Source organism: Caloenas nicobarica, chromosome 36 (genome assembly GCF_036013445.1).
Source record: "Caloenas nicobarica isolate bCalNic1 chromosome 36, bCalNic1.hap1, whole genome shotgun sequence".
Lineage (NCBI taxonomy): Eukaryota > Metazoa > Chordata > Aves > Columbiformes > Columbidae > Caloenas > Caloenas nicobarica.
The window spans coordinates 50,806-65,904 of NC_088280.1; the positions used below are offsets into that span (position 1 = coordinate 50,806).

General features: G+C 72.2%; 3 protein-coding genes across 3 annotated transcripts in view; 2 read left to right on the plus strand and 1 right to left on the minus strand.

Annotated features, from left to right (window-relative positions):
• The first annotated feature begins 83 nt into the window (after positions 1 to 83).
• Positions 84 to 6,843, plus strand: NACC1 (nucleus accumbens associated 1). Its single transcript, XM_065655050.1, has 6 exons — positions 84 to 176; positions 2,787 to 3,662; positions 4,685 to 4,861; positions 4,950 to 5,055; positions 5,144 to 5,241; positions 5,858 to 6,843. Exons 2-6 carry the CDS (start codon positions 2,807 to 2,809, stop codon positions 6,118 to 6,120), a joined length of 1,500 nt encoding a protein of 499 aa, XP_065511122.1. The 5' UTR covers positions 84 to 176; positions 2,787 to 2,806; the 3' UTR covers positions 6,121 to 6,843.
• A 2,632-nt stretch (positions 6,844 to 9,475) lies between these two features.
• IER2 (immediate early response 2) lies at positions 9,476 to 10,697 on the plus strand. The gene has a single exon (XM_065655019.1). The coding sequence runs from the start codon at positions 9,495 to 9,497 to the stop codon at positions 10,608 to 10,610; it is 1,116 nt and encodes a 371-aa protein (XP_065511091.1). The 5' UTR covers positions 9,476 to 9,494; the 3' UTR covers positions 10,611 to 10,697.
• A 1,368-nt stretch (positions 10,698 to 12,065) lies between these two features.
• The window catches only part of CACNA1A (calcium voltage-gated channel subunit alpha1 A), a 45,202-nt gene continuing 42,168 nt past the window's right edge, over positions 12,066 to 15,099 (minus strand). Inside the window, 2 exon segments of the mRNA XM_065654897.1 lie at positions 12,066 to 12,500; positions 14,556 to 14,818. Coding sequence (XP_065510969.1) covers positions 12,066 to 12,500; positions 14,556 to 14,818 — 698 coding nt within the window.

Below are 15,099 nucleotides of genomic sequence, written 5' to 3' on the forward strand. Positions count from 1 at the left end.
TGGGGCGGGCCGCGCACGCGCGGGGGGGCGGGCCGGGGAAGGGGCGGGCGCTCGGCGCTCGGCTGCTCGCGCCTGCCGCACAATGAATGGCCGCTGAGCGCGGCGGGGACCGGGACGGCACCGGCAGCGGCTCCGGGAGCGCCCGGAGCCCCCGCGAACGCGCCCCCCGGCCTCCGGTAAGGGCGGGACCCCCCCGGCCCCGCCGGCCCCCCCGGGCCCTGCCCCCCCCCGCCGGGCCTTTCCCCGCCCCCCGCTCCCCGGGCCTGCGGAACCTCCGGGCCCCGGGGGGGGATCCCCCCGCGCCCCCCCCGCAGTGCTGGGGACCCCCCTGCCCTCCCCCCCACGCACACCCCGGGTTTTGGGGTCCCGCCCCCCCCCGCACGGGGACGGGGGGATTTACCGCCCCCCCCCCCCCCCCCCCAAATTTGGGTGCCCCCCCCGCCCGGGCTGGGGACCCGCCCCCACGCTGGGGGGATCCCCCCTATTGCGCCCCCGGGGTGCGGGGCCCCCCCGTCCCACCCCCGAGCTGGGGAACCCCCGTTCCCCCCCGGAATTGGGGGGGTCTCTGTGCCCCCCCCCCCGCAATGCTGGGACCCGCCCCCCCCGCCCCCTCCTCACCCTGGGGGGAGCCCCATGTTCATCAGGTCTGGGCTCCCCCGGCCCGAGCGCCCCCGTGTCCTCACCCCCTCCTCAGGGGGTTTTAACCTCCCCCCGACATCGGGGGTTGTTCTGGGGTCCCAGACTGGGGGGGAATGGGGGAAACTGGGGTCCCAGACTGGGGGGGAATGGGGGGAACCGGGGTCCCAGACTGGGGGGAATGGGGGGAACTGGGGTCCCAGACTGGGGGGAATGGGGGAAACCGGGGTCCCAGACTGGGGGGGAATGGGGGAACTGGGGTCCCAGACTGGGGGGGCTGGGGGGAAACTGGGGTCCCAGACTGGGGGGGCTGGGGGGGAACTGGGGTCCCAAACTGGGGGGGAATGGGAGAAACTGGGGTCCCAGACTGGGGGGAATGGGGGAAACTGGGGTCCCAGTCTGGGGGGGAATGGGAGGAACTGGGGTCCCAGACTGGGGGGGCTGGGGGGGAACTGGGGTCCCAGACTGGGGGGAATGGGGGGAACTGGGGTCCCAGACTGGGGGGGAATGGGGGGAACTGGGGTCCCAGACTGGGGGGGCATGGGGGGAACTGGGGTCCCAGACTGGGGGGGAATGGGGGGAACTGGGGTCCCAGACTGGGGGGGCTGGGGGGGAACTGGGGTCCCAGACTGGGGGGGAATGGGGGGAACTGGGGTCCCAGACTGGGGGGGCTGGGGGGGAACTGGGGTCCCAGGCTGGGGGGAATGGGGGGAACTGGGGTCCCAGACTGGGGGGGAATGGGGGAAACTGGGGTCCCAGTCTGGGGGGGAGTGGGGGGAACTGGGGTCCCAGACTGGGGGGGCTGGGGGGAAACTGGGGTCCCAGACTGGGGGGGAATGGGGGGAACTGGGGTCCCAGACTGGGGGGAATGGGGGGAACTGGGGTCCCAGACTGGGGGGGAATGGGGGGAACTGGGGTCCCAGACTGGGGGGGCTGGGGGGGAACTGGGGTCCCAGACTGGGGGGGAATGGGGGGAACTGGGGTCCCAGACTGGGGGGAATGGGGGGAACTGGGGTCCCAAACTGGGGGGGAATGGGGGGAACCGGGGTCCCAGACTGGGGGGCCTGGGAGGGGCTGGACCCCCCCGGGCTGTGTCTGAGTCCTGGTGCCTCCATCTGTCCCCCCATATCTCTGCTCCCCCCCCGTCCCTGTCCCCAAACGTCCCCTACGTCTGCTCCCCGTCCTCGTGTCCCTGTGTCCCTGTTCCCCATGTCCCTTCGTGTCCCCACGTGTCCCCCATGCCCCGTATTCCTGTCCCCATGTGCCCCACATCTGCCACCTTCTCTCTGTGTCCCCATGTGTCCCCCATGTCCGTCCCATGTCCTGTGTCCCTGTCCCCATGTCCCCCATGTCTGTCCCCTTTCCCCTATACCTGTGTCCCCGTCCCCATGTGTCCCCATGTGTCCCCCACGCCCTGTATCCCTGTCCCCATGTCCCCACGTGTCCCCCATGCCCCGTGTTTCTGTCCCCATGTCCCCCATGTCCACCCCCCTTCCTTCTGTACCTCTGACCCTGTCCCTCATGTCCCCCATGCCCCGTATCCCTGTCCCCATGTCCCCACGTGTCCCCCATGTCCCCACGTGTCTGTCCCCCTTTCCTCTGTACCCGTATCCATGTCCCCACGTGTCTCCCATGTCCCCACGTGTCTGTCCCCCTTTCCTCTGTACCCGTATTCATGTCCCCACGTGTCCCCCATGTCCCCACGTGTCTGTCCCCCTTTCCTCTGTACCCGTATCCATGTCCCCACGTGTCCCCCATGTCCCCACGTGTCCCCCATGTCTTGTGTTCCTGTCCCCATGTCCCCGTCTGCCACCCTTTCCTATGCACCCATATCCCTGTCCCCACGTGTCCCCCATGTCCCCACGTGTCTGTCCCTCTTTGCTCTGTAACCGTATCCATGTCCCCACGTGTCCCCCATGTCCCCACGTGTCTGTCCCCCTTTCCTCTGTACCCATATCCATGTCCCCACGTGTCCCCCATGTCCCCACGTGTCTGTCCCTCTTTGCTCTGTACCCATATCCATGTCCCCACGTGTCCCACATGTCCCCCATGTCCCCACGTGTCTGTCCCCCTTTCCTCTGTACCCGTATCCATGTCCCCACGTGTCCCCCCTGTCCCCACGTGTCGCCCTTGCCCCGTGTCCCCCCCAGGCCCCCCCGCGCCCCCCGGCATGGCGCAGCTGCTGCAGCTGGAGATCCCCAACTTCGGGAACGGGGTGCTGGAGTGCCTGAACGAGCAGCGGCTGCAGGGGCTGTTCTGCGACGTGTCGGTGGTGGTGAAGGGCCACGCGTTCAAGGCGCACCGCGCCGTGCTGGCCGCCAGCAGCTCCTACTTCCGCGACCTGTTCAACAGCAGCAAGAGCGCGGTGGTGGAGCTGCCGCCCGCCGTGCAGCCCCAGTCCTTCCAGCAGATCCTCAGCTTCTGCTACACCGGCCGCCTCAGCATGAACGTGGGCGACCAGTTCCTGCTCATGTACACGGCCGGGTTCCTGCAGATCCAGGAGATCATGGAGAAGGGCACCGAGTTCTTCCTCAAGGTCAGCTCGCCCAGCTGCGACTCGCAGGGGCTGCACGGCGAGGAGACGCCGTCCTCGGAGCCGCAGAGCCCGGCGGCGCAGAGCTCGGCGTGGCCCTCGGGGGCGGCGGCGGCCGCGGCGCTGCCGCTGGTGTCGCGGGTGAAGACAGAGCAGGGCGAGCCCGACGCCGTGCAGTGCACCTTCGTGGTCAAGCGCTTTTGGGACGGCAAGGATGGCAACAACGGCGGCAACGGCAGCCGCAAGATGGCCAAGTTCTCGGGGCCGGAGGCGGCGCGGGGGACGGCGGCGACGGGGACGGGGACGGCGGGGCCGAGCGCGGCCGACCAGACCAGCCCCGGCGGCACCTCCAGCGCCTACACGAGCGACAGCCCCGGCTCCTTCCCCGAGGAGGACGAGGAGGAGGAGGGCGCCGAGGAAGGCTCGGACGAGCAGTACCGCCAGATCTGCAACATGTACACCATGTACAGCATGATGAACGTGGGGCCCGCAGGTGAGGCCCCGCCCACTGGGTGTGGTGGGGAGGCCCCGCCCACTGGGGTGTGATGGGGAGGCCCCGCCCACTGGGGTGTGATGGGGAGGCCCCGCCCACTGGGGGTGTGGTGGGGAGGCCCCGCCCACTGGGGTGTGGTGGGGGAGGCCCCGCCCACTGGGGTGGTGGGGGGGTGGGGGCTCAATAACTTGGGTGTGGTTTGGGGAGGGGGTGTGGTCAAGCGAGGCCCCGCCCATTGGGGGTGTGGCCGACCTGAGCAGTGCCCAGTGGGTGTGGCTGGGGAGGCCCCACCCATTGGGGGGTGTGATCATTCAAGGCTTTGTCTGTGGGGGTGTGGCCAGCCAATGCCCCGCCCACCGGGGGGGTGTGGTCTACAAGAGCACCGCCCAGTGGGTGTGGCTGGGGAGGCCCCACCCATTGGGGGGTGTGGTCATTCAAGGCTCTGACTGTGGGGGTGTGGCCAGCCAATGCCCCGCCCACCGGGGGGGTGTGGTCTACAAGAGCACCGCCCACTGGGTGTGGCTGGGGAGGCCCTGCCCATGGGGTGTGGTTTTGGGGGGTGTGGTGAGCTGAGGCTCCGCCTTTCTGGGGGCGGGGCTGTGAGGGGGCATGTCTCATTCCCCCACCCCCTATGGGCGTGGCCAAGCTGTGGGGCACCCAGGTGAAGCCACACCCTCGGGACCTGGGTGTGGCCTGCCAGGCTCCACCCCTTTGGGGTGCAGCAGGGGTGTGGCCTCCTGGTGCTCCACCCCCTGTGGGTGTGTCTCGCCTGTGGGCGTGGCCTGGCGAGGCTCCGCCTCCTGGCACTGCTTCCTGGGAGTATATGGTTGTGAATGGGGCGTGTGGTTGTGAATGGAGCGTGTGGTTGTGAATGGGGCGTGTGGTTGTGAATGGAGCGTGTGGTTGTGAATGGGGCCGCTGCCGTGTCCCCTCACTGGGGACAGGGGTTTGGGGGGAGGAAGGCGGGGTGGGCTCCCCGCGGTGCTGACTCCCCCGTGTGTCCCCCCCGTGTCCCCCCGAAGCCACAGAGAAGGTGGAGGCGCTGCCGGACGCGGCCGCCCCCGAGTCGCGCAGCCGCGCGCGGGTCCGGCAGGACCTGGCGTCGCTCCCGGCCGAGCTCGTCACCCAGATCGGCAACCGCTGCCACCCCAAGCTCTACGACGAGGGCGACCCCGCCGAGAAGCTGGAGCTCGTCACGGGTACGCAGGGGTTCCCCGAGGGGTCCCCGAGGGGCGGGGGGGGGGGGTCCCGACCCTCCGCCCACCCCCCGGTGCGTCCCCCCCGCAGGCACCAACGTCTACATCACGCGGGCGCAGCTGATGAACTGTCACGTCAGCGCGGGGACGCGGCACAAAGTTCTGCTCCGCCGGCTCCTCGCTTCCTTCTTCGACCGGTGAGCTACACCGGGGACCCCCCGACCGATTCTGGGGTGCTGGGGGGGGCAGGTCACGCAGGTTTTCACGCCATTTTTTTTCCCCCAGCAACACCCTGGCCAACAGCTGCGGCACCGGCATCCGCTCGTCCACCAACGACCCCAGCAGAAAACCACTGGACAGCCGGGTCCTGCACGCCGTCAAGTGTGAGCGGGCACGGGGGGCACCCCAGGGACACCCTGGGGACACCTCGGGGACAGGGGACGCCCTGGGGCGGAGGTGGGACCCGCAGGATGGGGAACACCAGGGGACAAAGAATTGTAGGAATAAAGGGGGAGTGCAGGGTTGGGGATGCACAGGGGGTGGGGACACTGGAGAGAAGGGACAGGGGGGACCCCAGGGCTGCGGGGACCCCAGAGACAGGGGACGGGGGACTGGGGGGACCCCAGAGACAGGGGACAGCCCAGGGCTGGGGGACCATATAGAGAGGGAGCGGGTGGGACCCCGGGGCTGGAGGGACCGTGGGGACCCACGTTGGGTTGTAAATAGGATTAAAAACCTGCAGATTTGGGGTCCCTGAGCTGAACCTCCCTCTGAGACTCCCCAGGGGGGACCCCGGAGAGGGGGGATGGGGGAACCCCAGGGCTGGGGGAAGCGTGGGGACCCGCTTTGGGCTGTAAATCTTAACAAAAATCCCCAATTTTGCGCTCCCTGAGCCAAACCTCCCCCCAAGCGCCCCCCGTGTCAAGCGGTGACGCGCTCGGGGGTGGTGGGGGGACACCCAGGGGCCTCGTGTCACCCTGTCCCCGTGTCCCCCCCCAGTTTACTGCCAGAACTTCGCCCCCAACTTCAAGGAGAGCGAGATGAACGCGATCGCGGCCGACATGTGCACCAACGCGCGGCGCGTCGTGCGCAAGAGCTGGATGCCCAAGCTGAAGCTGCTCATGGCGGACGGGGACCCCTACCCCAGCTTCATCGGCGACTCGGGCAAGCTGGAGCCCGACGGGCCCCCCCACGAGCCCCCCCCATTCGAGACCCCCCGGCACGATGCCGAGGGGGGGCCCCCGGGGGACGCCCTGCAGTGACCCCCCCGGCGCGGGGAGGAGGGACACCCGGAGCCAGGGGAGGGACCCCGAGAGCCGGGTAGGGACCCGTGAGGGGGCACGGACCCCCCAGCGGGGAAGGGACCCCCCTCAAATTGGGGCAGGGACCCCCCATTGGGGAAGGGACCCCCCCAGAGAGGGACCTGGGACCCCCCCTCTTGGGGCAGGGACCCTCCAATTGGGGCAGGGACCCCCCGTTGGAGAAGGGACCCTTCACAGAGGGCCCTGGGACCTCCCCTCAGAGCAGGGACCCCACCACTGGGGAAGGGACCCCCCCACGGAGGGCCCTGGGACCCCCCTTTGGAGCAGGGACCCCCTAATCGGGCCAGGGACCCCTCATTGGAGCAGGGACCCACCTGGGGAGGGCCCTGGGACCCTGCCCATGGGATTTAGGGGGGGCTGAGCTGAGCCCCCCTGGCAGTTTTGGGGGGTCCGGGCACTGCCCCCCCCCCCCAGCGTGCCCCCCCCAGGAGCTGACGAGGTCCCCGTGTCCCCTCTCTGGGGACAGCGTCTCTCCTGCCCGCCCCCATGTCCCCCCGCCCAGGGACGACGTTTCTCCAGGCACTCCTGTGTCCCCCCCCATGTCCCCCCCCGGGGCCACCGTCTCTGCAGGCAACCGCATGTGTCCCCCCCATGTCCCCCCCCGGGGACCGGCAGCTCCCTGGCCCCCCCCGGTGTGTCCCCCTCCCATCCCGGTGTCTCCCCAGGCGCCTGCATGTCCCCCCCCATGTCCACCCCTGTGTCCCCCCCAGTGTCCCCCCCCGGGGCCAGAGTCTCTCCAGGTGACGTGTGTGTCCCCCCGCCAGGTCCCCTGTCCCTGTGTGTCCCCACCCTGCACCACCCAGGTGCCCCCCGCCTTGTCCCCAGCTCCCTCCCCCCGGCAGAAAAGGGGGTGTCCCCTGTGTCCCCCCCTGCTGGGGGGCAGCAGCGTGGAGCCCGTCTGTGCCCCCACCGTGGGGATGGGACCCCCCCCAGCTCTGTCCTCAGCGGTTGGGGGGGACACGTGTCACCTGGGGGGGTGACGGGGACACCGTGGGAGCGGGGGGGCCCCAGAGTGCTGGTGGGGGTGATTTGGAGGGGGGGGCGCGGGTTGGACCCCCAGCTCTGCTGGGGTCGCAGGGTGTGTGGGACCCCCCCCCCGGCCTCTGCACCCACTTCACTCCAACCCCCAAGGGGGAAACTGAGGCACCATGGGGGGGCTGGGAGGGAACCCAGGTGTCCGGGCCCCCCGGCAGAGCCCCCCCCCGGTGAAGTGCCTTACCCGCCACCCGCTCCCCGGGGGGGACACAGGGACCCCCCGGCCCCCCTCACCCCCCCACCCCGGACGCCTGGGTGTCCCGTCCTCCCCCCTTTCCCTGTGCCTCAGTTTCCCCCTGTGGTGGTTTCCCCGGTCTCAGCCCCGCGGGGGGGTCCCCGCTGCCCCCCCCACACCCCCCTGGCCTCGGGGCGTTTTTTCGTTTACCCCTTTTTTCTCGTTTTCCCCCCCAAACGCTGTACAGAACAGGGAGCGCGCGGCGGCGTCTCGGCAGCATGGACCCCCCCCGGGCTTGCGCTTCCCCCCCCCGGCCCCCCGGGCCCTCCCACCCCCGGGGGGGCCGCAGTGTCTGTCCCGTGTGCTGAAGTGCCAAGAGGTTCCCGGTGCCCCCCCAATTGCACATGAACTGCTGTACCTGTGAATAGCGGGAGATGGAATAAACACCGAGTTTCTAACCGCCCCCGCCGGGGGCTCGCACACGCGTGTGCGCGGGGGAAGGGGCACAGGGGGGCTCGCACACATGTGTGTGCACAGGGGGTCGGGGGGGTCAAAGGGACTGGGGGGAGTGGGGGACGCGTGTGTGAGCGGGGGGGGTGCGATAGTGGGAGCTGCCCCACACGTGTGCAAAGTAGTGTGCTCGTGCAAGGCCCGGTGCTCGTGCAACGCCCGTGCAAGGCCTGGTGCACCTGCAGGGCTGGTGCTTGTGCGAGAGCTGCTTGTACAAGGTGCGGGGCTCGTGCAATGCCCAGTGCTTGTGCAAAGCCCAGTGCTCTTGCAAAGCACGGTGCTTGTGCAAAGCCCAGTGCTCGTGCAAGGCCCGGTGCTCATGCAATGCCCGTGCAAGGCCTGGTGCACGTGCAGGGCTGGTGCTTGTGCAAGAGTCGCTTGTACAAGGCCCGGTGCTCATGCAACGCCCGTGCAAGGCCTGGTGCACCTGCGGGGCTGGTGCTTGTGCAAGAGCTGCTTGTACAAGGTGCAAGGCTCGTGCAAGGCTTGTGCAAGGCTCGTGCAAGGCCCGGCGCTCATGCAAGGCCTGGCGCTCGTGCAAGGCCTGGTGCTTGTGCAACGCCCGTGCACGGCCTGGTGCACCCGCAGGGCTGGTGCTTGTGCAAGAGCCGCTTGTACAAGGTGCAAGGCTCGTGCAAGGCCTGGTGCTCGTGCAAGGCTCGTGCAAGGCTCGTGCAAGGCCTGGTGCTCGTGCAAGGCTCGTGCAGGGCGCGCTGCACGCGGCGGCGCCGGAGGGAGGGGGCGGGGCTTCTCCCGCTCGGCCCCGCCCACCCCGTGCCCTTATTTGGGCGGGCGGAAGCGGCTCCTTCCTCCCCCGCGCGCGCGGCCCCGCCCCCTTCCCCTTCCTGTCGTCACGGAACCCCTTATACGGGCATGGAAACGGGGTGACGTCACGGGGCGGGGGGGGAGTCCCCGTGTCACCCGCCCCCCTCCGTGTGACTGCCCCGGGCAGGGGGGCGCGGGGACCCCGGAGGGGACACGGGGATCCCGGGGGGGGGACACGGGGATCCCGGGGGGGGCGCAGGGACCCCGGGAGGGGACACGGGGATCCCGGGGGGGGACACGGGGATCCCGGGGGGGGGACACGGGGATCCCGGAGGGGGATACGGGGATCTCGGGGGGGGACACGGGGACCCCGGAGGGGACACGGGGACCCCGGGGGGGGACACGGGGATCCCGGGGGGGGCGCAGGGACCCCGGGAGGGGACACGGGGATCTCGGGGGGGGACACGGGGATCCCGGGGGGGGACACGGGGATCTCGGGGGGGGACACGGGGACCCCGGGCGGGGACACGGGGATCCCGGGGGGGGCGCAGGGACCCCCCCTCAATGGGAGCAAACGGCCACCCCATCCCGGGGGGACACAGGAACCCTCACCCGGGGGGGCACAGTGACCACACGGGGATCCCGGGGGGGCACAGGCCCCCCCCGCAGCGCTCCCCGCCGCCCCCGCCATTTCCGTCCCCCCGGCGCCGCGGAGCCGGGACCGGATGCGGCGGGGGGGGAACCGGGGGCGGGGCGGAGCGGGGCGGGGGGGGCCGGACCGGGGCCATAAAACCCCCTCGCCCGGGCCCGCCCCGCTCTCGCCGCCGCCATGGAGGAGGCGCAGCGGCTGCTCACGGTGTCGGTCTGGAAGCTTTACCGGGGCCGCTTCCAGCGCGGCGGCCTCCGCCTGCACCGGAGCCTCCAGCTCTCGCTGCTCGTCCGCGCCGCCCGGTACCGGTACCTGAGCGCCCGCGCTGCCGCCGAGACGGGAACGGCACCGGGACCCGCCGCGGGGACCCCACCGGGAACGGGACCCGCGGACCCGCCGTTCGCACCGGGACCCGCCGTGGGGACCCCACCGGTAACAGCACCCGCAGACCCGCTGTTCGCACCGGGACCCGTCATGGGGACCCCACCGGGAACGGGACCCGCGGCTCCGCCGTTCGCACCGGGACCCGCCGCGGGGACCCCACCGGTAACAGCACCCGCGGCTCCGCCGTTCGCACCGGGACCCGCCGCGGGGACCCCACCGGTAACAGCACCCGCGGCTCCGCCGTTCGCACCGGGACCCGTCATGGGGACCCCACCGGGAACGGGACCCGCCACGAGAACCCCACCGGGAACGGGACCCGCAGACCCGCCGTTCGTACCGGGACTCGCCACGAGGACCCCACCGGTAACAGCACCCGCGGCTCCGCCGTTCGCACCGGGACCGGTCATGGGGACCCCACCGAGGACGGCACCGGGACCCGTCATGGGGACCCCACCGGGAACGGGACCCGCGGACCCGCCGTTCGCACCGGGACCCGTCATGGGGACCCCACCGGGAACGGGACCCGCGGACCCGCCGTTCGCACCGGCCCCGCACCGGGGAGACCCTCCGAGCCCGAACCGCGGGCACCGACCGACCCCGGACCGGACGGACCCACCGGCCCCGGACGCCGCGAACCGGGACCCCCCGAGCCGGTACCGCGACCCGCCGAGCGCCCCGCGGCTGCCGCCCCTCCAGGACCCCCGGAGCGCCCCCGGGGCGCCCCCGCCGGCGCGGGCCGGGCGGAAGCGGCGGAGCAGCGGCTCGGGCGGGCCCGGGGCGGCGCCGGTACCGAGCAAACGGGCGCGGCTGGAGGCGGAGGAGCCGCCGCTCGGCCCGGGGCCCCCCGGGCGCTGCTCGGGCCCCCCCGCCGCCGCCTTCGGGCTCCTGGTCCGCGCTGTCGGGGCGTGTTGAGCCCCCGGAGACCCCCCGGAGACACGGACCCCACCGGGGGCGCGGAGAGGAGGCCCCCCCCGGACACACGGGACCGGTGCGGGGACACCCCCGGGACACACGGGACCGGTACGGGGGGGACACGGAGCCCCCCCCGGGACACACGGGACCGGTACGGGGGGGACACGGAGCCCCCCGGGACACACGGAACCGGTACGGGGGGGACACGGAGCCCCCCCCGGGACACACGGGACCGGTACGGGGGGGACACGGAGCCCCCCCGGGACACACGGGACCGGTACGGGGGGGACACGGAGCCCCCCCCGGGCCACAGGGGCTCTCGGGGCCCCCGGCGGGCCCCCAGCCCCCCCGGTGCCCCCCCCGCCGTGACGGACTCAGCGGTTGTGTCGTGCTGGGGGGGGCTCCAGGCCGGCCCTGCCCCCCCCCCGCTCTCCTCAAATTCAATTATTTTGTTAATGAAATTAAAGTGGGTTTTGTGCAGCTGCTGCCTCGGGGGGGTTTGCGGGGGGGGGGGGTCGCTCTGTGTCCCCGTGACACCAGCCTCAGTGTCCCCTCCCCTCAATTTGGGGGGCAAAGCGGTTTCGGGGGGGGGCGGTGGATTCTCTCGTGTCTCGGGGGGGCCGCGGCTGCTCGGGCTGTTTGTGCCCTCGGGCTCGGCCCAAACTTTGGGGGAAAAAGTTCTTGTTTTGGGAACGGGGGTTGGGGGGAGGTTTGTGCCGCTCGCCCCCTCCCCGCCGCGGTTTCCCCCCAGGGCCGGGGGGGGGGGGAAACCCCCCCGGTTCCGGGAAACCGCACGTGCTGCCCACGGGGGTGGAGCCGGGGGGGGGCGGGGAGGGCGCCCGGATGCCTGGGTCCTTTTCGGGGGGGCCGCCGGCTGCTCCGGTCCCTCCAGGCGGGGGGTGGGGGCGCCGGGCGGTGGCACCACCGGGGTCCTGGCGGGGGGGGCGGGGGGTGCCGATCCCGGGAAGGAGCGAGAAGGGGCTCGATCCAAAATTCCTCTTTGTTTTTAATGGTTTCGTTTGTTCTGGGGGTTTCGGGTTCTTTTTTTTTTTTTTGTCTTTTTTTTTTTAATCTTTATTTCTGGTTTCGGTAACTCGGTTCATGCAATGGCGGCAGCCCCGGCCCCGCCGCCTCCGTGCCTCGGGCGGGGGGGCGCCCGGCGGTGCCGGTTCCCGGCGCCGGTTCCCGGTCCGGACTCTCCCCGGTCTCCGTTTCCCGCGGCCGCTCCCGCCCCGGCGGCTCCTCCGGCCGGGGGCTCCGCGCGCGGGCGGGATTGTTGGCGGGGGGGTCCCCGGGGCCGCCCCCCGCGGCGGCTCCTCCAGATGATAAAACTCATCCATAGCCCCGGGGGCGGGCGGGGGCGGGCGGCGCGCGTGTGCGGCGTCCAAGCCCCCTCCCCGCCGCGATCCGCCGCCGCGCCGCCGGCGCCCTGTCGCGACAGTGGCGGGGGCGCCGCTAGCAGCAGTCATCGTCCGTCTCGCTGTACGGGTCGCGGAGGCCGGGCCGCCCCTTCCCGCCGCCGTGCACCGGGTAGTAGCCGTTGGGCAACCGGCGGCCGGGCCGCGGGGGCGACAACCCCGGGCCGCCCCCCCCGCCGCCGCGGGGGCCCCGGGGGCCGCGGCCGTCGAGCGGCGGCTCCGCGTCGCGGGGGCCCCGGGCGGGGTCGGGCCAGCGGGCGGCGGCGCGGGCGGCGCGGGGCTCGGCGGGCGGGGGGCGGCGGGGCCCGCGGGCGGGGGGCGGCGCGGCGGGCGGGGGGCGCCGGGCGGCGGGCGAGTAGGAGACGTGCGGCCGCGGCGTGGCGGGGGTCGGCGGGAGCTGGCGGCGGGCGCGCCGGGGGGTGCTGGTCCCCGAGGTGGAGAGCACCGGGCTGCCGCTCACCGAACTACTGCCCTACAGCAACAGCGAGACATCGGGGATGACGGGGGGGGCACGGGGGTGGAGCGCGGGAGCGGGGCGGCGAGACGGGGGGCACGGGGAGAACGGGGGGGGCACGGACACGGAGGGCACGGGGGACATGGGGATGGAGCGCGGGAACGGGGGGGCACAGGGAGGACATGGGGGACACGGACATGGGGGGGACGGGAGGGGATGGAGCGTGGGAACGGGGGGCACAGGGAGAACATGGGGGGCACAGGGAGAACATGGGGGACACGGAGAGAACGTGGGGGACACGGACACGGAGGGCACGGGGGACATGGGGATGGAGCGCGGGAACGGGGGGCACAGGGAGGACATGGGGGGCACAGGGAGAACATGGGGGACACAGAGAGAACGTACGGGACACGGACACGGAGGGCACGGGGGACATGGGGATGGAGCGCGGGAACGGGGGGCACAGGGAGGACATGGGGGGCACAGGGAGAACATGGGGGACACAGAGAGAACGTACGGGACACGGACACGGAGGGCACGGGGGACATGGGGATGGAGCGCGGGAACGGGGGGCACAGGGAGGACATGGGGGGCACAGGGAGAACATGGGGGACACGGAGAGAACGTGGGGGACACGGACACGGAGGGCACGGGGGACATGGGGATGGAGCGCGGGAACGGGGGGCACAGGGAGAACGTGGGGGGCACAGGGAGGGCATGGGGGACACGGACATGGGGGACACATGGGGGTGTGAAATGGGACACAAGGGAAGGGACACGGGGGACACGGACATGAGGGGAGCGTGGGAACGGGACACGGAGCGTGGGAACGGGACATGGGGGACACAGACAAAAGGGCGCGGGGGGGGCACGGGGACGTGGGTACAAGGGAAGGGACACGGGGGGGGCACAGACGTGGGTTGGGAGGACAAGCGGAGACATGGGGGGGCATTGGGGGGGTCACAGCCACGGCCATGCGGACACGGGGGGGCAGAGAAAAGCGGCAGGGACACAATTCGGGGGGGAGAGAAAAAACCAAAGGAGAGAAGCAGAGGGGAGAGAAGTGAGAAGAGGTGGGGGGTGCGGGGGGGATGTGGGGGTGCTGGGTCCCCCCAAAGCCACTCACAAGGCAAAGGGGGGGGGGTCAGGGAGGGGGGTCAGCCGGGAGAGATGGGGGGAGCGCGGGCTGGAGAAGTTTGGAAGAGTCGGCCTGGGGGGGGGAACCTGCACCCCAAAATGTTACCTGGGGGGGACACACACCCTGTGCACCCCCATCCGTTCCCTGCAGGGACCTGGGGCTTGGGGATGGGCCCCCCATTGCCTGGCCGGGGGGCGCAGGGGGGGTCACCCCAATTCAGGCCTGTGCCCCCCTGCCCCTCGCCGCGGGGGGGCCCTGGCGGGGCGGGTTTGTTCCAAACTTTCCAGCGTGGCCAAGGGGGGGTGGCCGGAGCCGGGGGGGGTTCGGAGCAGGCGGGGGGGGGGGCCTGAAGCGCTTACCTGGGCCCCCCCTCGTGGGGGCGGCGCAGCCACAGCCCAGCGATGGAGACAGAGAGTGAATCACGGCCCCCCCCCAAAGCAGCGGGGGCACCGGGGGGGCCAAGCGAAGGGGCTCCGTGCGGGGGGGGGGTCGAGAGTGGGAAGCGGGGGGGCATCCGGAGGGGTCAAAGTGTCGCCGAGCGCAACGCCCCCTTTGCACCCCCAGATTCCCCCCAGGGGTGTCCCCGTGTGTCCCCCCCACCCCGTCACCCTCTAGCTGGGGGGGCTGCACCCCCACGGTGGGTACTGGGGGGGTTCCATGGGTGTAACTGGGATCCTGGCTGCCACCAGTATAAACTGGGGTGTGGGCTGAATGGGTAGGGGGGACTGGGACTCCCCCCCCACCCAAGCAACCATGGGGGGGTCCCAATGCCCCCAGCACTCGGGGGGGGTTCTGGGGATGATGGGGGGTCTTTGGTTGAACCCCAAGCCCGAGGACCCAGCCGAGGGGACGCAGCCCTTGGGTGGGGGGGTCCCGTGCCCCCCGTGGGCGGGGGGTCCCTAGAGGCGCAGGGGGGAGCGGCGGGGGGGACCCACCTGCCGGGGGGGCGCGTGTTCCCGGCCCTCGCTGGGGGAGCGCGACCAGCGGCGGTCGCGGGAGCGGGGCCGCCCGTAGTCGTGGCGCTCGGGGGGGCCGCGGTCCTTGTCGCCCCCGCCGGGGGGGCCGTGGTGGTGGTGGTGGTGGTGGTGGTGGTGGTGCCGGTGCTTGCGGTCCTTGGTGCGGCCCCGCTCGGGGTCCCCCCGCTCCTTGGGGGGGACGTCGCCCGACTGCGTCGTGACGCTCAGGTCTGTGCCCAGCCCTGGGGGGGGACACGGGACAGGGGGTGACACGGGGGGGCAGGTGGGGCGGGAGGGGCTGGGGACGCGGTGGGGAAGATGGGGGCACCTGGGGGACGTGGGGTGCAGGAGGAGATGGGGACACGGCGGAGATGGGGTGGCCCTGGGGACATGGTGGAGATGGGGACACGGTGGAGACGGGGTGGCCCTGGGGACATGGGGTGCAGGAGGAGATGGGGACACGGTGGAGACGGGGTGGCCCTGGGGACGTGGTGGAGATGGGGACACGGCGGAGACGGGGTGG